Genomic DNA, 23,246 nt, shown 5'->3' with positions numbered 1-23,246 from the left:
TGTAATAAAATTTTCTATTTCACGTTTCCTTGTGGTCTTTGTTGACAGTGGTTTACCATCGCGCACACAGGATATACACTTAAACTGTTAATTTAACAAAGTCACAACAGTCGCAATATTGGTTTAAATACTTTAATAAGGACAGACATTGTGATATTTCACGATTCATGCTGTAGTATGCAAGCGTTAAAAAAAAAAGAAAAGGACGTGGGATCCATAACCGCAATGCCATTATAGGAAACAAAAACATTAAAGCTAACTTATAGTATCATCGGATTCTCGGCCCCCATAAGAATTTACCCATTCGTCTCACAACATCTCTTTCAGCTTCTTAAACTAGGACTTAATAACAAACCAGAATTCCACGTGGTTGCACGTGGGTCGAGACACAGTCTCATCCATCACATCCGGGGCTCAGGGCGGTAAGACCCATTACCCCTCGATACACAAAACGTTCCCCGACGGCGCCTACGGACGGAGACGCGTGTGGGACACGCACTCTCCCCACGCAAGGACGCGCAGCAGCCTCTGGGATGGAGTCTTTCGGGTTTCTCCTGCGCGTGTGCGGTCCCGCCCACCTCACCCTCTTCCGTCCGGAACTTCCGGGCCCCACCGCCCTACGGCAGCTGCGCTCGCGCGCTGGCTGGGATTCTGGGTCCCTGGAGGTGGGTGCAAGGGTGGAAGGCGGCCGCGGCGCGGGGACGCAGGGCGGGGCGGGGATGCTGCTCCACTCGGTGGGAGCGTAAAGGTCGGCGGGTGTGAGCGGCGCGGCCTGAGGCGCATGTGCGAGCCGCGGCCTGGGCAGGGGCCGGGAGGCGATTGTGGCCTTAGGACCCGCTGGTCCAGGGCTGGAAAGGGCCGGCTCGGGCCGTGCTTCGAGTGTTGCTTGGTCAGAAGACGGTGCACTGCGGACAGCCGGGCACCCGCCTCCGGAGGCTTCGCGACCTGGGGGTGGAGTCCAAGGTGACTGAGGCCGGGGCGGGTCTGCAGACCAAGCGAGCGAGCGTGGGTGGGCTGCGGGCTGCGTGCACTGTCCAGCTGTGCCGCCGAAGCAAGCATCCCGGGCGATGTCATTAACCTCTGTGACACTCGGTTTGCTCACCTGTGACGCGAGCGCCTTAAGGACTAGCGAGTTGCCCCCGATTGCCGGAGAAATCAGTGTGAAGTGCATGAAGGAGTCTTACTATGTGGTAGTTGTTACTGGGGTCTCTCGGAGTCTTTTCAGCAGGTGAAGTGTCAGGTCCCCTCCTGCGCTGTGTAGCCTGCTGAGCACCAGGTTTCGTTTACAGTTTACACAAGTCCTAGCTTCTAGGGACCGTGAGTGCCAGGGGGGATCGTTGGGCTCTGAATGACTGACCCCTTTTCTTTGGAACAAGGTAGTTATTATGAAGCACGAAGGGGAGGCGCCCTATGAACCAAAGACAAACCCTGAAACCTGAACCCGCTTATTAACGCTTCAGAGCAGAGGCAGAAGTCACAGAAAAGAGAAGATTCTAGCTTTGCATGGCCAAGCAGTTATTGATGCTTCTGTGCAGAGTGAACGAGATATGGGTGACGCTGCTTCCTCCCGAAGTTGTCAAAGACTGGGTGATAATGGGAGGTCCGAATCGACTTTCAGAAGGAGACCTGAGCTAGGCTGAGAGGGGTAGGTAGAGACCAAAAGAAATGTTACTTATTGGAGAGGCCCCGAGGGTGTGGTCTGGGGTGGAGGGATAACCTGTCACAGCTGAGAGAATCTGTCTATGGTGCTCCCTAAATATTCCCATTCCTTCATTCTACTCCCACTGTTTCTGTTATCTGAACTCTCTCAAGCCTATTATACCGCCAAGTTTGGTATCTGGAGGTATGCTGATGCTCGCTCTTCCTTCCTAGCAGTTCTTTCTGTTAGTTCAGGAAGGGTTTGTCAGGGTATGTCTGCCTTATGAGAAAGATTGGGGAGTGAGTGGGGTGTGGGTGGAGGAGAGGAAAAAGGATTTGAGGATATGAGTGATGTGCCAGGCTCACGTGATTTTTTGTATACATCAGGCATCTTGACTTTTGGATAATATTATCCACTCTGCCACCATTAAGTCAAACACGTTTACTTTTGACACCATTTTTGAGAAATGCAGTCAACTTAAGAACAAATAATTTTTAGAAGACCTTGACTTAAACATGCCTATCTTATTTTCCCTAGTTCTTTCTGTGGACTAAGTGAGCTCCGGGGACTAATAATACAAGTGTTTCCCACTTAACATCAGAAATCTGTTCTTGATAATCATAAATTCCACAGCACAGTAACAGGAGCCTATTTTCCACTGTTTAAAATGGGAAAATTAGAGTGAATCACACTTCACTCTAATTGGCTCCAAACTGATTTTTTAAAAATGTAAATAAAACACAGCATATGCCCCCATAAAATTAACAGACTCATGTTATGGTGTAAAAAAGTTAAAACATAGTTTTCTGGTCTGCGCACAATTGCTTTTTAAAATTCATGTGGTCTCTTAGTTGCAACAACCTTACTGAGGTCCAACCGGGTGACATTTGTTTTCCTTTCAGAAGTTCTACATGTGGTTGTGAAGTTCTGTTGATTGTATTTCAGCATGTAATGTAAGACTTTTTTCCCCAGGTAATTTTGTTAAAAACATTGAGTTTGGGGACTTACACATATCATTTAGCATTTGCTCAGTAATGAACCAACCCAAATTTACTGACTTAAAAAATAAAAAGTAATAAAAAAACATTGGGGGTTTCCCTGCTGGCACAGTGGTTGAGAATCTGCCTGCCAGTGCAGGGGACACGGATTCGAGCCCTGGTCCGGGAAGATCCCACATGCCATGGAGCAGCTAAGCCCGTGTGCCACAACTACTGAGCCTTCGCTCTAGAGCCTGTGAGCCACAACTACTGAGCCCACGTGTCACAACTACTGAAGCCCATGCGCCTAGAGCCCGTGCTCCACAACAAAGAGAAGTCACCGCAATGAGAAGCCCACACACTGCAACGAAGTGTAGCCCCCGCTCACTGCAACTAGAGAAAGCCGGTGCGCAGCAACAAAGACCCAACACGGCCAAAAATAAATAAATAAACAAATATATTTAAAAAAGATTTGCTCAAAGTTTAGCATTTTGGGTTTTAAAAAATTTTTGTTTTTACTTTTTTAAATTTTATTGATGCATAGTTGATTTACAATGTTGTGTTAGTTTCTGCTGTACAGCAAAGTGAATCAGTTATACATATATCCACTCTTTTTTAGATTCTGTTCCCGTATAGGTCATCACAGAGTATTGAGTAGAGTTCCCTGTGCCTTCAGTAGGTTCTTATTAGTTTTCTCTTTTATATATAGTAGTATGTATATGTCAATCCCAATCTCCCAATTTATTCCTCCCCCCCTCCTTTTCCCCTTGGTAACCATAAGTTTGTTTTCTACATCTGGGACTCTATTTCTGTATTGTAAATAGGTTCATTTGTACCATTTTTTTAGATTCTACATATAAGCAATATCATATGATGTTTGTCTTTGTCTGACTTACTTCACTCAGTATGACAATCTCTAGGTCTGTGGTTCAGCATTTTGGGGCTAGGTTTAGTTGGTCAGTTCCTATGTTAGTGTTGTCTGGTTCACAAATGAAGCTGTAGTCATCTGGTGCCCTGACTGAGGCTGTTTGATTTAAGATGACTTCATTTACTTTTTTGGTGGTTTGTGCTTTCTGTTGGCTAAACCACGTGTCTCTAACAGGCTAGCCCCAGAAGGCAAGCTGTAGTGGAAAGTGCTTTTCGTCTGTGTTTGCATCATATGTCCTTATTTTTTTTAATATCTTTTTCAGAGTATAATTGCTTTACAGTGTCGTGTTAGTTTCTGCTGTATCCTATGTCCTTTTAACCAAAGCAGGTCAAATGGCAGAGCCATTTCCCATTTTCACAGGGAAATATGGAGAAGCAGCCATTGTTTAAATCAGAGAAGCAACCATTGTTTAAATAAAGCAACAACCATTATTTAAATAAGCATTTTAAAAATTTAAATTGATGCCCCTCCATTCACCTTCTCTCCCAGCTCTATTTCCAGAGTCCTCTGTGGGTTTCTAAGAACAGCAGGAAATGAATACATCTCTGGTGAGTTGTTTTTTTTTCCTCAACTTGTTTTATATTTTACTATATGAGCTTTATGAGGGTCCTTAAAGTAAAATGGAAAAGTAAAATTAGGTAAGATTCAGCTTCAGGGCAATATACATAAACAAGATAAAGGTGGCATGTGGATATAGGCACATAATATGACTTTAGAGTGGTCCAAGGTGAGTGCAATGGCAAAAACACAGGTACAGCTGTTCTCTGATCAGAATGGGCCCTTAGAAGAAAGCATGCTACGTTCCCTTGAGACATGAGAACTTGCATGCACAGATGTCTGAACAGTGTCTTAATTGGTCACATAGATGATGGAGTGGACAGTGTTTCACTGCCAGTCTGGAAATAAACACTTCATGTATTCTGCAATGGTGACGCTTACCTAGTGCTGAAGCAGAACTTGCTTAATCAGGTTTTTCTGGAGTTGCTAAAAGAGTGTGGTCCCAGACAGCTTTTGGAAGGCCCTACTTGATGCGTGGATAAAACGTGGAATGTCTGGAGGATTGAATTGACTGCAGGTCCTTTATTTATTTATTCATTCATTCATTCATTCATTTTTTTGCGGTACACGGGCCTCTCACTGTTGTGGCCTCTCCTGTTGCAGAGCACAGACTCCGGACGCGCAGGCTCAGCGGCCATGGCTCACGGACCCTGCAGGTCCTTTAAATAACTCATTTCTCTCAGCTAGTCTATGTATGCAGGTTGTATAGCAGACTGTTCAAGGTTATATTTTCTGGCAAATGTTTCTACTGCTCTTTTGCAGCTTAACCTACTCAACATGGTCTTAATTCATTTCTTCTCAAGCTTGCCAATAACCTAAATTATAGTTAGGTTCAATGAATATGTTGTAGTCTTTGCCTTACTTGAACCTTCTGCCATATTGAAGCCACTGTCCATGATCTCCTGGAAATTCTTGTCCATTAGCTTCTATTGTGGCCTCTGATGGTTTATTCCTGAATGCTTCTGTCTTTCTCTTCTGCTCCTGCACGTTGCTCATCCAAGTGTTGAAACGTGGGCCCCACTCTTCACACTCTGCAGTTCTCCTTGACCTGTTCGGCCCTCTGTGATTTGACAGTCTTGTTTCTCTCCAGCTTGGGCCTCTTCCCTACCTTTAGACCATAGGTTCAGCTCCTTGTTGAATGCTTTCTTGTAGCTATCCAGAAGGTACCTCAAGCTCAACAAATCCAAAATGAAAACCACATTCTTCTTTCTTCCCGTACATATGATACTGCTTTCATCCAGCCAGTGAGTCAGACCACCAAAATGGGATTTCTCCTGGACCCCTCCCTCTCTCTCAGCTTTAATCTCATCTCAGGTAAAGTCCTGCTACTTCTGTTTGTGCTTTTAATTTCATCTGATGTCTGCATTGTTGCTCACTAACAAACGCAGTAACTTTCTTTCTTATGTTGGAATTGTCATCCTTGGCAAAACCTGAAGGATGTGTTTGCTGTGATCTGGTTAGATTCCCCTTGAGCTGTGCTACTGGCCAGCATGTGTGGTGACAGCCTTAGGAGTCCAGTGGGAGAAAGAATTCAGGAGTTATTCAGACATATTGTGAACAAGGGTCAGGGCAAAGTTACACAAAGTCTAAAAACAAGGGTTACAGATTTTTGTAATTTCTAACTTTCATTTATATAAATTTGTCAGTGATTCTATCGCTTTTATTATGATATAATTGTGTATTGCTAGTTCAAAAACGACCTTTTTCCAAACCCTGTTAAAGACTATTTAATTCTTCTGCTATTTCAGTGAATCACTTAAAAATGAATAGGGAGAAGTGAATGTGTGCATTATTCATAACTATGACTGTGGAGCAGAACTCTCCTAATGTTGGTTAATTTTTTTTATTGTGATAAAATATACATAAGCTAATATTGGCAATTTCACCATTTTTAAGAGTACAATTCAGTACTCGTAGTACATTTAGTTTATGCACACTTGTGTAATCATCACCACTAAGAATATCCAGATTCATCCTCCCCAGATAAAACTGTACTCGGGACTTCCCTGGTGGCCTAGTGGTTAAGAATCTGCCTGCCAATGCAGGAGACACAGGTTCAATCCCTGGTCCAGGAAGATCCCACATGCCACGGAGCAACTAAGCCCATGCGCCATAACTACTGAAGCCCGCATGCTGCAACTACTGAGGCCTGAGCACCTTCTCCCATGCTCTGCAACAAGAGAAACCACTGCAGTGAGAAGCCCGTGCACCGCAACAGAGAGTAGCTACCACTCACCACAACTAGAGAAAGCCCGCACGCAGCACTGAAGACCCAACGCAGCCAAAAACAAAAAAAAACAAAAAAACTTAACTCATTAAACCCTAACTCCCTATTCTCCCCTCCCCCAGCCCCTGGCAGCAGCCACTCTAATCTCTGTGTCTATGAAGTTGATGACTAAGAACCTCATATAAGTGGAATCATGCAGTCCTTAAGTGATTGACTTATTTCACCTAGTGTAGTGTCTTCAAGGTTTATCCATATTGTAGCATGTCAAAATTCACTTCCTTATAAAGTCTCAATAATATTACCATTATATGTATGTCCACGTTTTATTTATCCATTAATCCATCAATGGTTTTATGGGTTACTTCGACGTTTAGGCTATAAAGGATAATGCTGTTATGACCATGTGTGTAGACATATCTTTTCTAGTTCCCGCTTTTACTTTGTTTCTTATACACCCAGAAGTAAAGCTGTAGGATCACGTTGTAATTCTGTATTTAATTTGTTCAGGCATCACCATGTTGTCTTCCATGGTGGCTGCGCTCTTTTACGTTCCCGCCGGCAGTGCACACGGTTCCGGTTTCCTCATGTTCTTGCCGACACTTGTCCTTTCCTGTTTTGTTTTGTTTTTTAAATAAGAGCCACATCCTTATGGGCATAAGACGATATCTCATTGTGCTTTTGATTTGCTTTTCTCTAATGACTAGTGATGTTGAGCATGTTTTTATGTGTGTATGGGCCATTTGTATATCCTCTTTGCACATTTTTTAAATAGACCTTTACTTTTTATAGCAGTTTTAGGTTCCCAGCAAAACTGAGCAGAAGTTACAGTGATTTCCAGTGTGCTCTCTGCCCCCAGATACTGCCTCCCCATAATCAGTATCAGGTATTCATTTGTTACAATTCATGAACCTACACAGACATATCATTATTACCCAAAGTCCTTGGTTTACGTTATAATTCACTCTTGGTACTGTACTTTTTATGGGTTTGGACAAATGTGTAATGATATGTATTCACCATTATAGTCATACAGAGTGGTTTTACTGCCCTAAGAATCCTCTGTGCTCCTTTTGTTCATCCTTCTGTAATTCATAGCCCTTGGCAACCACTGGTATTTTTACTGTCCGCATAGTTTTGCCTATTAGAGAATGTCATATAGTTAGAACCGTGTTATGTAGGTTTTTTAGATTGGCTTCTTGCACTTGTTAACATGCTTTTAAGTTTCCTCTGTGTCTTTTTATGGCTTGATAGCTCATTTATTTTTAGCACTGAATAATATTACATTTCCTGGTTGTACCACAGTTTATCCACTCATCTACGGAAGGACATTTTGGTTGCTTCCAAGTTTGGCAGTTGTTGAATAAAGCTATTACAAACATCCGTGTACTGGTTTTATGTGGACATACGTTTTCAGTTCCTTTGGATAAATACCAGAAACGCAGTTGCTGGATCATATGTTAAAAGTGTGTGTTTAATTTTGAAGACAGTACCAAACTGTCTTCTAGAGTGGCTCTACCATTTTGGTACTTTGTTATGGCAGCCCTATCAAATTAATACACTGTACTTCATTCTACTGCTTTATAATTGGTTACTCTAAGGCTTACAATATGAGTCTTTATCAGAATATACTAGAGGAGCAGTGCATTACTTCACATAAAATGTAGAGACCTTTGAGTAGTAGTATTCCATTTACAACCCCTATCATTTGTACTTTGTTTTTATACATGTGTATTTACATATTGAGTCTACATACATTATGAGTCTCCTGTATGTTATTATAATTTTTCTTTAAACAATCATATCTATTTTAAAGGAATTAAGAGAAGAAATATATATATATATATATATATATATACATATATATATATATATATATAAAATCCTTTATATTTACCCACACATTTACCATTTCCAATGATCCTGATTCTTTCCTATGGATTCAGGTTAACATCTGGTATCTTTTTCTTTCATCCTGGAGAATGTCCGTTATCATTTTTAGTGCTATCTTCTGATGATGAATTAGCTTAGTTTTTCTTTATCTGAAAATGTCTTTATTTCATCTTTATTTTTAGCGTAGTTTCACTGGATAGAATTACAGCTTGAAGGATGTTTCCATTCAGCATATTAAAGACGGTTCCCACTGTTTCTGATGAGAAGTCATCTATCATTCATGTGCAGATGTACCTGAATGTGATCTTTTCTTTGGCTGCTTTCGAGATCTTCTCTTTACCTTTGGATACTGGCAGTGTGACTGGTGTGCCTAGAGTAGTTTTCTTTTCTTTTTTTATAAATTAATTAATTTATTTATTTTTGGCTGTGTTGGGTCTTTGTTGCTGCGCGTGGGCTTTCTCTAGTTGCGGCGAGTGGGGGCTGCTCTTCGTTGTGTGCGGGCTTCTCATTGCAGCGGCTTCTCTTGTTGTGGAGCATGGGCTCTAGGTGCGTGGACTTCAGTAGTTGTGGCACACGGACTCAGTAGTTGTGGCGAACGGGCTTAGTTGCTCTGCGGCATGTGGGATCTTCCTGGACCAGGGCTCGAACACGTGTCCTCTCGTTGGCAAACGGATTCTTAACCACTGAGCCACCAGGGAAGTCCCTAGAGTAGTTCTTTGAATCTAAGCTGATCATGGGTCATTGAGCTGCTTCAATCTGTAAATTCGTGTCTTTCACAAAATTTGGGAAGGTTTTAGCCACCGTTTCTAAAGATACATATTATGTTCCATTCTTTCTCCTTTCTGTCTGGTGCTACAATTACATATATGTTAGACTGTTTGCTAAATTGTTTCTTAGCCTCTTTTCATTTTTCTTTATTTTTTTCCTCTCTTAAAAAGATAAGAAAATATCTACTGATCTATCTTTCAGTTCATTGGCTTTCTTTTGCTGTTTCCAGTCCGATGTTCAACTCATCAGAAAGTTTTTCTTTTTTGTTACTGTAGTATGTAGCTCTGCAATTTCCATTTAATTGTTTTTCTAGTTTGTTTTTCTGTACTGATATTGCCCCTCCCCCCCAACCCCCCCTCCGCCAATACATTATTTTTTATCTTCCTTTAAGTACTTGAATGTATTTATGGATGGGTTAACTATGTTTCTGCTACGTGCAGCATCTGGGATTCCTTGGGATTAGTTTCTAGTGATTGTTTTTTGTCGTTTTTTGTTTTTCTTCTTGAATATGAGTCACATTTTCCTCTTACTTTACATGTGTTGAGATTCTGAATTATGTACTAAACATTGTAAATCATATGTTGCAAGAGTTTTTGGATTCTGTTATATTTCTCTGAAGAGTGACTTTGTTCTAGAAGGCAGTTAACTTGGCTGGATTCAAATTCTAAACTTCATTTCTTATAGTGACCAGCAACTGACTCTTCATTCACTTCCTTCAGCTTTGAGAGGCTGCTTTCTTGTTGGGCCCTCTGAGGTCTTCCACATATGTGTAGTTTAGTAGTCAGCCAACAGCTGTGGTTGGTTTTATGTGGAAATTTGGTACATTATGTTCTTTTGCTGCTTCTCTCCCAGGGCTACCCCCCCCCCACTAAGTTTTCCAGTTTTGTTGGCAGCCCTGAACTATGCGCTCTGACACCTAAGCCAGTAAAGCTTCAGCTTTCAGTTTCTTGATCTATTTGCAGATTGAAGATTGCCCTCTGGTAAAATGCCGTAAACTTGCAAAGTAGTTTGTCCTTTAATGGATTATTCAAATCTAGTTTCTGCCTACTTTTAGTTGTTCTCCAGTGCCTTTAGGTGATTGTGTTATAAATTTTGTCCAGCTTTTATAATAGTTTCCTGCACATTGTTAGTCTGGTCAAGCTACTTTGCCATTAACATACAAGCCATGCTACATTTATGATGTTTATATTTTTAAATCTACCTTCACTAGTTTATCTGGCCTGTCTTTATCACAGAGTCATTTTCTCTCCACTGGACTATTGTTCAGCTCTCTTAAGTCTCCCAATCTTATTACCATCCCAACTCAGTTCTTTCTTCCATGGGAATAATTCATCCAAGATAAGGGTCAGTAAATTATGGCATACAGGTCAGACGTGGCTACTACCTATTTTTGTGTGACCTATGAGCTCGTTTTTTGACTTATTACACCTTTTTTAAGCAGTTACTATAAGGTTTGTGCTATTCATCTTTAATTTATCATAGTCTACTTTAAAATAAGATATCATTTATATAAGAACCTTAAAACAGTATACTTCAAAAGTTTTCTCCTCCCAGCTTCTGTGATATCGTCGGCATACCTTTTACTCCCACATGCATTCTTTTGTTTTGGCTGCATTGGATCTTCGTTGCTGCGCACTGGCTTTCTCTAGTTGCAGTGAGCGGGGTCTACTCTTCATTGTGGTGCACAGGCTTCTCATTACAGTGGCTTCTCTTGTTGCACAGCCTGGGCTCTAGGCGCGCAGGCTTCAGTAGTTGCAGCACATGGGCTCAGTAGTTGCAGCACGCAGGCCCTAGGGCATGTGGGCTTCAGTAGTTGTGACCTGTGGGCTCAGTAGTTGTGGCTTGCAGGCTCTAGAGCACAGGCTCAGTAGTTGTGGTGCATGGGCTTAGTTGTTCCATGGCATGTGAGGTCTTCCTGGACCAGGGATCGAACCTGTGTCCCCTGACTGGCAGGCATATTTTTAAGTACTGCGCCACTAGGGAAGTCCCCCACATGCATTCTTATTTTGCTTCATACAGTCAATTACCTTGAAAGGAGTTTGAACATAAAAATAATATAATATTATATTATATCATGTTATATTATACAATATATATTACATAATACAGTATATATTATATATTTATTAATATACTTACCATTTCGAGTGCTCTTTATTCCTTTATATATACCCAGATTTCTATCTGATATCATTTTTCGTCAGATTTTAGGCAATTTGATTATAGTGGTCCTTGTTATATGTTTCTTGCTTGTACAAACTTTGGTGGTCCCCAGAGTGCCCTCATGCCCTTTACCAGCTGCAATTTTGGGAGTCCCCATGATCACCCTCAGATTCAGTAATTCACTAGCAGGACTCAACTCAGAAAAGCCGTTGTGGGCTTCCCTGGTGGCGCAGTGGTTAAGAGTCCACCTGCCAATGCAGGGGACACAGGTTCGAGCCCTGGCCCGGGAAGATCCCACATGCCGCAGAGCAACTAAGCCCATGCGCCACAACTACTGAGCCTGCGCTCTAGAGCCCACGAGCCACAACTACTGAAGCCTGTGCTCCGCAACAAGAGAAGCCACTGCAATGAGAAGCCCGTGCACTGCAACAAAGAGTAGCCCCCACTCTCAGCAACTAGAGAAAACCCCCGTGCAGCAGCGAAGACCCAGTGTGGCCAAAAATTAAATAAATGGGTAAATAAAATTTAAAAAACTGTTGTACTCATGTTTATGGTTCTGTACAGTGAAAGGATGCAGATTAAAATCAGTTAAGGGATCAGGCACATAAAGCAGGGTCCAGGAGTCTTCATGTGCAAGGTTCCAAAAACCTGCCAGTGGAGCCACGTGGACAGTGCCTTTTTCTCCCAGCAACAAGGTTTGACGGTGTGCATGGAATGTTGAGAAGTAAGGAAGCTTACTTGAGCCTTGATATCCAGCTTGTATTGGGGCCCTGTCATGTAGACCTGGTTGACCATCTGTGTGGCTGACCTTAATCTCTAGTCCCTCCATAGATTGAGCTCATAAAATGTGCTGATAACAAGGCCTCCCACCATTAATCACATTTTTAGCATAGGATATCTGTGTGACCCAAAGCTATCAGGTTAAACAAAGATATTTGTATCAGTCAAGACACTTCAGGGCTTATATGTAAAACCTGAAACCATAAAACTCCTAACAGAAAAAAGCTTCTACATTAGACTTGGCAATATTTTTTTTGGATATGGCACCAGATGCACAAGAAACAAAAGCAAAAATAAACAAGTAGGACTACATCATACTAAAAAGCTTTTGTACAGCAAAGAAAGCACTCAACCAAATGAGAAGAAGGGAACTCGTGGGATGAGAAAAATTTGCAAGTCATATATGATAAGAGGTTAATATCCAAAATATAAGGAATTTATTACAACTCATAGGAAAAAATAACCAAGTCAAGAATGGGCAAAGGAACTGAATAAACATTTTTCCAAAGAAAACATACAGATAGCCAACATGTACATGAAAAGGTGCTCAATGTCACTAATCATTGGGAAAATGCAAATCAAAACCACAATGAGATATCACCTCACCCCTGTTTAATGCTAGTATCAAAAAGACGAGATCACAAGTGTTGGTGAGGATGTAGTTAAAAGGAAACCTTTTACGCTAGGGTGGGGATTTATACAGCCATTTTAGAAGACAATATGAGATTTTCTCAAAACTTAAAAATAGGGACTTCCTTCGTGGTCCAGTGGCTCATACTCCGTGCTGTCAATGCAGGGGGCCCAGGTTCAATCCCTGGTCAGGGAACTAGATCCCACATGCCACAACTAAAGATCCCGCATGCCACAGTGAAGATCCCGCACACGGCCACAAAGATCCCGCGTGCTGCAACTAATACCCAGCACAGCCAAATAGATGATAGTTAGATAGATAGATAGACAGATAGATAGGAAGAAAGAAACAATAAGAAACCTTAAAAATAGAACTACTGTGTGATCCAGGAAATCTGCTTCTGGGACTATTTCTGACGGAAATGAAATCAGTATCTCAAAGAAATATCTTAACACCCGTGTTCCTTGCAGTGTTACAACAGCCAAGATACAGAAATAACCTAAGTGTCAGTAATCAGATGAATGGATAAAGCAAATGTGGTATATATATCTAGGGGAATGTTACTTATCCATTAAAAAGGAAGATATTCTGCCATTTGCAACAAGATAGATGAACCTGAGGGCATTATGCTAAGTGAAATAAGCCAAACAGTGAAAGGCTACATTATGGTATCACTTAACTATGGAAGGAAAAATAGAAAAAGTTGAGTTCATGAAAACAGTAGAATGGTGGTTGTCAGGATGGGGGAAATGGTAAAGGTTGGTGAAAGGGTACAAACTTCTAATTATAAGATGAATAAATTATGAGGAACTAATGTACAGTATGGTGACTATCAGACCATAGTTTATAATACTTTATTGTTTAGTTGCAATTTGCCATGAGAATTGATCTTAAGTGTTCTCACACATACACACAAAGAGGGTAACTGTGAGGTGATGGGTGTGTTAAGTAACTTGATTGTAGTCAGGTCATAATGCATACATTTATCGAATCAGCAGGTTATACACTTTATTTATTTATTTATTTTTAAATTAATTTTATTTATTTTTGGCTGTGTTGGGTCTTCGTTTCTGTGCGAGGGCTTTCTCTAGTTGCGTCGAGCGGGGGCCACTCTTCATCGTGCATCGCAGTGCGCAGGCCTCTCACTGTTGCGGCCTCTCTTGTTGCGGAGCACAGGCTCCAGACGCGCAGGCTCAGTAGTTGTGGCTCACAGGCCTAGTTGCTCCGTGGCATGTGGGATCTTCCCAGACCAGGGCTCGAACCCGTGTCCCCTGCATTGGCAGGCAGATTCTCAACCACTGTGCCACCAGGGAAGCCCCCTATACTTTAAATATATATAATTTTATTTGTCAATTATACTTCAATAAAAAGGGAATAATGTAAGATTAGGTATAAAATTAAAATCTAATAAAATAAAAAATAAATATGCCTTCCTCAGTAGCTGGGCTGCTTTTTTTGATATGCTTCTTGTCGATAGTCTCAAGCAGCCTCTTTAAATCTTCAACTGTCAGTATTGTTTAGTTCAGTTTGGTTGGTTTTTGACAGTACAACCCTAAAAAATGTAGTTGGATTTATATCTTTGATTTCAGCCAGTTTGAGCTTTTTGAGACATACCTTTCTATCTTTTTTTTTTTTGGTATTCATGTATCTATATATTTTTTAGACTGTAAGTTTTTGTTTTTTCTTAAGTATTTCATCCTTAGTCTGTGCCATTTTGTGCAACAGAAGGGATTTATTGTGGGCCAGCTCAAGCCATTCTTAAGTTTTAACAGTGACTATCATAGTTATATTCTTCATTTGTTACTTGCCATACAGTTCAGTATAACTACTTTTGATTCCTAAAGTATTTCTCATTGTATTTTTTTCTGTAAGAACTGAAAGAGGCAACTTTTTATGCCTTAACACAATAAAAGCTAAAAAATTTTTGAGAGTTTTCCTACTCTACAAGACCCCAAATTTCTAGCTTCTGCTTATTTTCTTTCATCCCTCCTTGTAATCTGTTTTTTTTTCCCTCCCCTTAGCTCATTTTCCTATATTGCTTTATCAGAAGCGGTGACTAGTAGTTGAGATTTACTATTAACATTTTGATTTCCTGCCTCTTTTTCTAAGATTTTAAGTCCATGATGTAAACATTATTTGATTTAAGAAGTATGACTCATGTGACTTAAGTAACAGTAAGTATATAACTACCAGTTATCTTAAGTCACACCATGGTCCATTATAACACCATCCTCACAGTTTCTTTGCACTACGTGTTGCCATTGTTGGTGGTGTTTGTTCTTGTTTGGTTTGGTGCCGGTTCAGTTACCAGTTCAGTCAGGAAGAAAGGTTTCTTTCTCAGTGCTATTATTACCTGTCCTTCATGGGTCAGCTTTAGTTTTGTTCCTTTCAGCATCATGCAGCATCCCGGACAGAGGAGTATTTCTTTCTGTAATATTGCTGAGGATGAACATGGTAAAGGGGAGATACGGTGATCATTGTGTGACTCTTAAATAGGTTCTGTTTAGGAGTGATGCTTCCATTCATATGTCATTAGTCAAAGCAAGACAGGTGGGGAATTACAAATCTGTTTATGTGAGTTCCAGCGCAAGGGGATATATACATCCTTTTACAGAGAAAGGCACTGCAAGGAGTGCTATGAACTGACTTATATTCCCCCAAATATATGTGCTGTAGCCTTAACTCCCAATGCATTTAATCAAGTTTAAATGAGGTCGTAGGGTGGGGCTGTTACTCCAATAGAATTAGTGGCCCTATAAGAACAGGAAGAGAGAGATCTTTTCCTTCCTTCTCCCTCCCTCCCTGCCATATATGGACTCAGCAGAAACGCAACCATCTGCAAGCTAGGAATGGAGCCCTTACCAGGAAATGAATTGGCTGGCACCTTGATCTTAGACTTCCCTGCCTCTAGAATTGTAAGAAAAGAGTTTTCTGTTGTTTAAGCCACCCAGTCAATGGCACTGAATTTAGCTGGACAGAAATATAACCTACCACATGTTTATTCTTAATTTTCCACATGAACTTTTAAATCAGCTTGCCATGATGTGTACTAATTTGCATCAGTGAACATGGTATGTCTTTTCATTTGTTTAGTTCTTTTTTGTATCCTTCAGGGTTCCCCCCCCCATAAATTTTGTACATTATTTTGTGAAATGTATTGCTAGGTGTTTTGTCTTCTTGTTATTGTGGTTGTGTGAGTGTCCTCATGTATATGAAGGTTTATATAAAAGCTTTATACTAGTTATATAAGCTACTAATTTATTAAATCTTCCTATGTGGAGCATTTGGATGTCATGTGATTCTCTTCAGTTTTCCAAGTATGAATTATATGGAAGCCATCATCATTTTCAGTGCTGTTTTTCTCTCTTTAATTGTGTTGACTGACGCTACTAATACAGTGTTAATAACTATGGTGATGAAGCATCCTTGCTCTGCATGTTTCCCCATAAGTGTGATGCTGGCTTTCACTTGTGGCTAAGACATACACATTTATCATGTTAAGGAAAAATCCCGTGAACCCTCTTTTAAGTTTTTTTTAATTACAAATGAGAGGGTATTTTTATAGATGTCTACTTAGCATCTAGAATTTTCTCCACCAAACTACAAATGTGATGAATTGTATTAATAGATTTCTTAATATTGAGGCTTTCTCTATTCCTAGAATAATTAAAAATTTCTTTTCCGTTGTCATGGTCTGTTTTTCTTTCTCTGTCAGTAAATATCAGTGTTTCCTAAAACACCATACTTGTTCGTTTTCTCCTTTCAATCTCTTGGGTTCTCTTTGAGCAGTTTTATTCACTCTGATGGCTTCAGCTACCACTAAAATATTGCTGTTTCCTAAATCCTTTTCTTCATCTTGTATCTCTCTCCTGAGCTCAAGAGCATATATCCATTTGCTAGTTGCACATCTTCACATATTTGACCACAGAAATTTCAAACTTCAAACATGCTATGTCCAAGATCTGTGTCTGTTCTGCAAATCCTATTATTTGTCCTTATCCCAATATCAGTTTATAGCGCTAGTATCTACCAGCTTGTGCAGACAGCCTGGTAGTAAAGCTTTCCCTTCACCTTCTCAGAGCAAATGAGTACCAAATTCTTTTTCTTTTTTTCTGTTTTGGAATTAGTCCCCTGTTCTGTATTCATCTTCCTGTGTTACCTCTGTTACCTAGTATAGTTGGTCATTTCTCCCTCTGGTTTTTCCTCCTCTGATTCTCCCTTAAGCCCTTCACCATTCTCCTGCTGGACGATGACTGTTAAAGGGCACGTCTGGTTATGTAGCTTACCTCATTATCAGCCCCTCATTATTCACTCCCTGTTGTTTAGGAAGTGGGTCATGTTCACTCTTGGGTAGACATAAGCAATTCCTTAGGTAATAAGAAAATTCTAGGATGCATGTGTACATTTTTAAAAAAATGGTGAGCACATAAGGTTTTTTATTGATGGAGTTAGGTCATATATTTAAATGCAGGGTAACTTTATGATCAGTTCCTTGAATACCTTTACTGTCTTTATCTCTTATCTCAGCCCAGGAGCACCCACCTGGATGTGGTGCTGCTTGTACTTCTATTAAAGTGGCGCCTGTCCTTTCTGCCCTCTCAGCTTGACTTCTGCTCTTGCCTCATGTTCATGAGAACCTGTGGTTCACACTGAACAGCTGACATGTTTAGCTCTTCAGTGAAGTGCAACCTGACAGTACAAAGTACAACTATTCTTCTCCCTTGATACCCCAGGCTACCTTAAACATGTGTGTAACCTGGTTCATCTAACACATTATTCCAGGTAAGTGTGTGTACTTATGTCTCCATACCAGCTCATATGTTCCTTGTATCTTTGGCAATGAGGACCATTCCAGATTTATAAGGGAAACTATGATAGTACTTTGAAGAACTACTAAATTAACACAGACGTAAGGTATTTCTACTGTGATTTCTCCTTATCCCACAATATAGAGTACAAAGCATGGTATGGTATATCCTGTGTAAGATAAAACACACAGATAAGAATGAATTCCTAGACTTCCTGTTCTTTTGACCCAGGCTGATGCCTTGAATTGAGGAAAAATGTACCATTACAGGGGTTGGTGTCATTTGAGGATGTGGCTGTGAACTTCACCTGGGAGGAGTGGCAGGACCTGGATGACGCTCAGAGGACCCTATACAGGGATATCATGCTGGAGAACTACAGTAGCCTGGTGTCACTGGGTGAGCAAAACTCCCCTAGTAACTGCCAAGTGCAAGCACTTTTTTCTTCATTGGTAAATGTACAGTTTGTGAAATGAAATGCTACTTAGGTTTAAGATTCCGGGCCAGGAAGAACGTGTGTTCACCCCTCCAGTCAGAGGTTCAGATCGGCCCTTCATTGCACGACTCTTGTAGCTGTGCTGTTGGCATTTTTTAAGAGCCCGTGAAACATGAATAGTTTGGTGAAAGTCCTACATTATTTCTCATCAACAGGGCATTGCATTAGCAAACCTGAGGTGATCATCAAGTTGGAGCAAGGAGCAGCACCATGGACTGTAAAAGAAACCCCAGACCAGGGTTTCCCAGGTCAGTCAGTGCATACTGAGCAGGGAGGCTGGGAAGAGGAGAGCACAGCAGATGTTGGCCATGCTGAGCTATTTTTCAACAGTGGTTTTCTCCAAGTTCATACCTTGGGACAGACTGTAGCCTGCATGTATCAGACTCATGCATTGTTCAGTCTCCAAATATGGCTCTCAGATGTAAACCTCCCCCTTTTTGTTAATTGCTGAATATTTTCTTAGACTTACCAAAAACCGGTGCCCACCTGCCTCCTCTTGGAATTTTTTCTTGGTTAGTCACTGTCCCTAGATTCTCAGTAGGCTGCCTTTTTTGGTTTTTTAAAAATATTTTTTTATTTTTTGGCTGTGTCGGATCTTAGTTGCAGCACGTGGGATCTTCGATTTCTTGTGGTGCATGGGCTTCTCTCTAGGTGAGGCGCACAGACTTAGTTGTCCCACAACATGTGGGATCTTAGTTCCCTGACCAGGAATTGAACCGGCATCCCCTGCATTGCAAGAAGGATTCTTAACCACTGGACCACCAGGGAAGTCCCAGTAGGCTTCCTTTTTGTTCACTCTTAGAGACTGTTTTCTTTTGGGCATTTAGTAGTACATTCATTTATTCTTTTAACATGTTAATTGGGAAGTTTTACACACTGGTAAATTTTGTAAATGTGTGGATAACAGCAGTAATCAAAGAAATATCCTTTTCAAAATTTATTTATTTATTTTTATTTCTGGCTGCATTGGGTCTTTGTTGCTGCACACGGGCTTTCTCTAGTTGTGGTGAGCGGGGGCTACTTTTCGTTGTGGTGCATGAGCTTCTCATTGCTATGGCTTCTCTTGTTGCGGAACACAGGCTCTAGGCACACAGGTTTCAGTAGTTGTGGCTCACGGGCTCTAGAGTGCAGGCTCAGTAGCTGTGGCACATGGGCTTAGTTGCTCTGTGGCATGTGGGATCTTCCTGGACCAGGGATCGAACCCATGTCCCCTGCATTGGCAGGTGGATTCTTAACCACTGTGCCACCAGGGAAGTCCCAAAATGTCCTGTTTATATAGAGCTTATATTTTGTTGAAAGAGAAAAATGAAACAAATGTACATGTTTAGTAGTGAAATCCGAGCCACAAAAGTGTTAAACAAGGATGAGAGAGAGGAAGATAAGAGGATAGTGTTTCCAGAAGGGTGTTAAGGAGGCACATTTAGGGGAGGTTAAGTGTTTATGTTGGTAGAGCTTACGTTTGAGATGACTGTATTCCATTTTGACATGGAACATATGCATGCGTGTAAAATCTGGAGTAGAAGGTGGACATCACTGCTGGAGATGCAAATTAGGAAATCATTAACTCAAGACTGGTAGGAGTAGAGGGGGTGGCCTACGGACCTATTAAGACCACGAGAGAAGTGGTCCAGGTACAGGGCTCATGAATCACTGCATCAGAAACCATGAGGCTGAGAAGGACCCAGAAAACTGTTCACCGTGGAAAGCGGTGGCCTGTGACATGGGAGGATAAACTAGAGACTGTGGGTCCAAGGCCAGTGAAACCAAGAATTTCGTACTTTGGGAGTGGAGTTTGAAATTAACATTTTTTACTTTCTCTTGTGAAGATCATTGTTAAAAAAAAAAAAGAATGAGAAGTATACATGGGACTCCAGTTTCAATACAACTAAGGGACAGCTGAAACTGTAAAGTACAGTAAAGTTAATATCTTCAGAAGCAGTGAATTATCAAGTAGTCACTCGCACCATGAAGTGAGGTGAAAATGCCTTGGCTGTTGGTCTCAGAAGCACCCAGAAAAAGCTTTTTGAAGATGGTGGGCACATGCTGGGTTGTAGAACCTAAATCCTTCAGACCAGCAGGGAGGAGTTGCACAAAGTGATGAATTAGAGTTTCGTGAACTTGTTAGGGTTCTGAGAAGCCAAGGGTATAGTGTTAAGTTAGGAATTTGCAGAAAGCTCCCTTGTCTAGCATGGAAAAAAAGATTAAGCCTTTGAAAAACCCACAGGTGCCTATAGCTGTTCCCCAGGGAGAAGTAAAAACTAAACAAACATAGTTGTAAAGTTTTTGTCTCTAAGCAGTATTCTTGTTTAGGTGACAGACAAGTGGCCCTCTCCCATATCCTGTAAGTAGCTTATCCAGGAAAATCATGCCATCTTCAAAGCTGAGCTATCAGAAAAGGGCTAGCACAAGTTACCCACAATTATAAGAAGAAAGGTAGAGATAATGAATGGAAAACCAATGGTAGATGAAAAGCTGTCAGCTGAAATCTACATTTAGACAGAAAGTAAATATTTTGACCTAATACTTCCTCATTGAAAAGAATTTAAAAGAAAGGAAAAAAACATAAGCAAAACCAAACAAAAACAAAAAACCCAATGATTTGACATTAGAAAACCTATAAATGAAGTTTCTTACATTAATTCAGTAGGGAGAAAAATCACATACTTAAAAATCAGTACCCATTATTGAATTTTTAAAATATTTATTTATTTATTTTTGGCTGCGTTGGGTCTTTGTTGCTGAACGTGGGCTTTCTCTAGTTGTGGCGAGCGGGGGCTACTCTTTGTTGTGGTGCATGGGCTTCTCACTGTGGTGGCTTCTCTTTGTTGTAGAGCACGGGCTCTAGGCATGTGGGCTTCATAGCTGTGGCACGCAGGCTCAGTAGTTGTGGCTCACAGGCCTTAGAACACAGGCTCAGTAGTTGGGGTGCACAGCATGTAGGATCTTAGTTGCTCTGCGGCACATGGAATCTTCCAGGACCAGGCCTTGAACCCGTATCCCCTGCATCGGCAGGCTGATTCTTAACCATTGTGCCACCAGAAAAGCCCCCGTTATTGATTTTTTAAAGAATCATATCCTGCTAGGATGAAAAGAAACTTCTTTACCTTTACAAACCATTCCATAGGAAATACTTATATGTGATTCAAAGGTATGACCTGTAATTATTTTTATCTCCTTTTAGATGTCCAGATTGTGGATGACGTGATTGAGACCAGCCAGGAAAATCATGGTAGACGTTTGTGGCAAGTTGTAATCACCAGCAACGAAACATCAACTAAGGGGACAACTGACTTAGGAAAAACATTTAATTTGAGCCCAATTCATATTTCAAAACTGATGATAAATGATGGTAACTATTCAGAAATGAAGCCAGAAATGTTGAATATGTGTAAGAACACATTTCTCCCTAGTGAGCCTGATGAGATGCATGCTGGAGAGAAACTGGAGGATAGTAATAGAACTGGGAAATCCCTCAGATATGCTAAGTACCCTAGTCATCAGAAAAAGAATCAAACTCTGCAGCAACCTTTTGAATGTAACAGACAAGGGAGAGACTTCATCAAGGAAGCAATATTCTTTACACATAGGATGTTTCATATGGGTGAGATGGCTTACAAATATAAGAAATATTGGAAGGCCTGTGGTAAGTCAGCTCTCATTGCCCAAGAGAGAACTCACATAGGGGAGAATCACTATAGATGTAACAAATGGGGGAATACCTTTTGTAAGAAACCAACACAGTTGAATCTTCACAGAGCTGATCTCCAGGAGCAACAGCATAAATGTAATCAAAGTGGGAACAATTTTTGCCAGAAATTACATCCCACTCAGCTTCAGAGAATTCAGTTAGAGAAAACGTTTGAATGTGATGTATGCGGTAAAACTTTCTATAAAAAGTCTAATCTCACTAAATGTCAGAAAGTACACACTGGAGAGAAACCCTATGCATGTGATGAATGTGAGAAATCTTTCGGCCATAAATCAGACCATACTATTCATCAGAGAATCCACACTGGAGGAAAGCCCTATGAATGTAATGAATTTGGGAAATCCTTCTGCCAGAAGTCAGCCCTCACTGTCCATCAAAGGATTCACAATAGGGAGACGCCTCATGAATGCAATGATTGTGGTAAAACCTTCCATAAGAAGTCAGTACTCACTGCACATCAGAGAACTCACACAGGAGAGAGACCTTATGCATGTAAAGAATGTGGGAAATCCTTTGGACACCAGCCAGCCCTCACTGTACATCAGAGAACTCACACAAGAGATAAACCTTATAAATGTAATGAATGTGGGAAATCCTTCTGTGTGAAGCCAAAACTCACTGTACATCTGAGACTTCACACAGGTGAGAAACCCTATGAATGTAAAGAATGTGGTAAAACTTTCTACCAGAAGTCAAAACTCACTGTACACCAGAGAACTCACACAGGTGAGAAACCTTATAAATGTGACGAATGTCAGAAAACCTTTTGTGAAAAGTCAACCCTCAATAGACATCAGAGAACACACACAGGAGAGAAGCCCTATGGATGTAAAGAATGTAGGAAAACTTTCTTCCAGAAGTCAGCCCTCACTGTACATCAAAGAACTCACACAGGAGAGAAGCCCTATGAATGTAATGAATGTGGAAAAACCTTTTGCCAGAAATCACACCTCAGCAAACATCAGAGGACTCACACAGAGGAGAAATCATGTATGGCAGAGACTGGCTGTATGTACACCCAAACTCACTTTCTTTTTCTTTGGGGCACACAGTTAGCCTGCATTTCTCAGCCTTCCTTTACTGTGGGTGGGACCATATAACTGAGCTGTGGCCAGGAGAATTTGAACACAAGCAGTAAACATTAATGCCAGGCCAGGCCAGAAGAAAAAAAAAACCAAAAACCTTCCATGCATTCCTGCTGACTTTTTATGCCCTGTGGTTCTGAAGCGCAAATCTGCTCCCCACACCCCCACCCCAGTTTGCCTTGGAGCCACCGGGTGGAGATGGCAGCCATGACTTAAGACAGAAAAAATTGATTATGATTATGGACAGCAGAAATTTTCCCAACTCTACCAAAAAAAAATGTCCATTTGTGCTTTACCTGAGTGAGAAATAAATATTCACTGTTGGGCCCTCCCATGTGTAATCTATTTACAACACTACCAGTCCATTGTGGCCAGTTCATTTTATGAATTTGAGACAGATTTCTGTGAGAAGTTACCAGTCCTTGTGTAGAAAATTCAACACAATTTCTTGTGGTGTCATCTTTCATCCCCAGTCAATTGATGGAAAAATCAAGTCATATGAAGAGACAAAGAATGCAAGAAATGTAGGAATGCCTTTATCAGAGAGAACTCATCGAACACTGAGAATAAAGTAAAGCCTTATAAATATC

At 41.0% G+C, this 23,246-nt stretch overlaps 1 protein-coding gene across 4 annotated transcripts; it reads left to right on the top strand.

Annotated features, from left to right (window-relative positions):
• The first annotated feature begins 39 nt into the window (after positions 1-39).
• On the top strand, positions 40-23,246 carry LOC308620547 (zinc finger protein 717-like). Of its 4 annotated transcripts, none has more exons than XM_081240224.1 (5): positions 40-665; positions 17,639-17,765; positions 18,018-18,110; positions 21,044-21,211; positions 23,130-23,246. In XM_081240224.1, the coding sequence occupies exons 1-5, from the start codon at positions 534-536 to the stop codon at positions 23,135-23,137; spliced, it is 528 nt and encodes a 175-aa protein (XP_081096350.1). In that variant the 5' UTR covers positions 40-533; the 3' UTR covers positions 23,138-23,246. The 4 variants fall into 4 exon arrangements, with proteins under 4 accessions (XP_081096350.1, XP_081096347.1, XP_081096348.1 ...); XM_081240222.1 differs by adding an exon at positions 4,034-4,092 and having other exon boundaries at positions 595-665; positions 21,044-23,246; XM_081240223.1 differs by lacking the exon at positions 40-665 and adding exons at positions 766-1,645; positions 4,034-4,092 and having other exon boundaries at positions 21,044-23,246.

This window comes from Mesoplodon bidens (assembly GCF_964165515.1).
Source record: "Mesoplodon bidens genome assembly, chromosome: 1".
In the NCBI taxonomy this organism is placed as follows: domain Eukaryota; kingdom Metazoa; phylum Chordata; class Mammalia; order Artiodactyla; family Ziphiidae; genus Mesoplodon; species Mesoplodon bidens.
This window is presented reverse-complemented; position numbering and strand designations above follow the sequence as displayed.

Excerpts from the sequence above, each read along its gene's own strand:
- LOC308620547 (XM_081240221.1), top strand. The coding sequence starts at position 534 with ATGGAGTCTTTCGGGTTTCTCCTGCGCGTGTGCGGTCCCGCCCACCTC. Across the intron at positions 17,766-18,017 it reads CAGTAGCCTGGTGTCACTGG|GGCATTGCATTAGCAAACCT; the intron begins GTGAGCAAAACT and ends TCTCATCAACAG. Across the intron at positions 18,111-21,043 it reads CCCAGACCAGGGTTTCCCAG|ATGTCCAGATTGTGGATGAC; the intron begins GTCAGTCAGTGC and ends ATCTCCTTTTAG.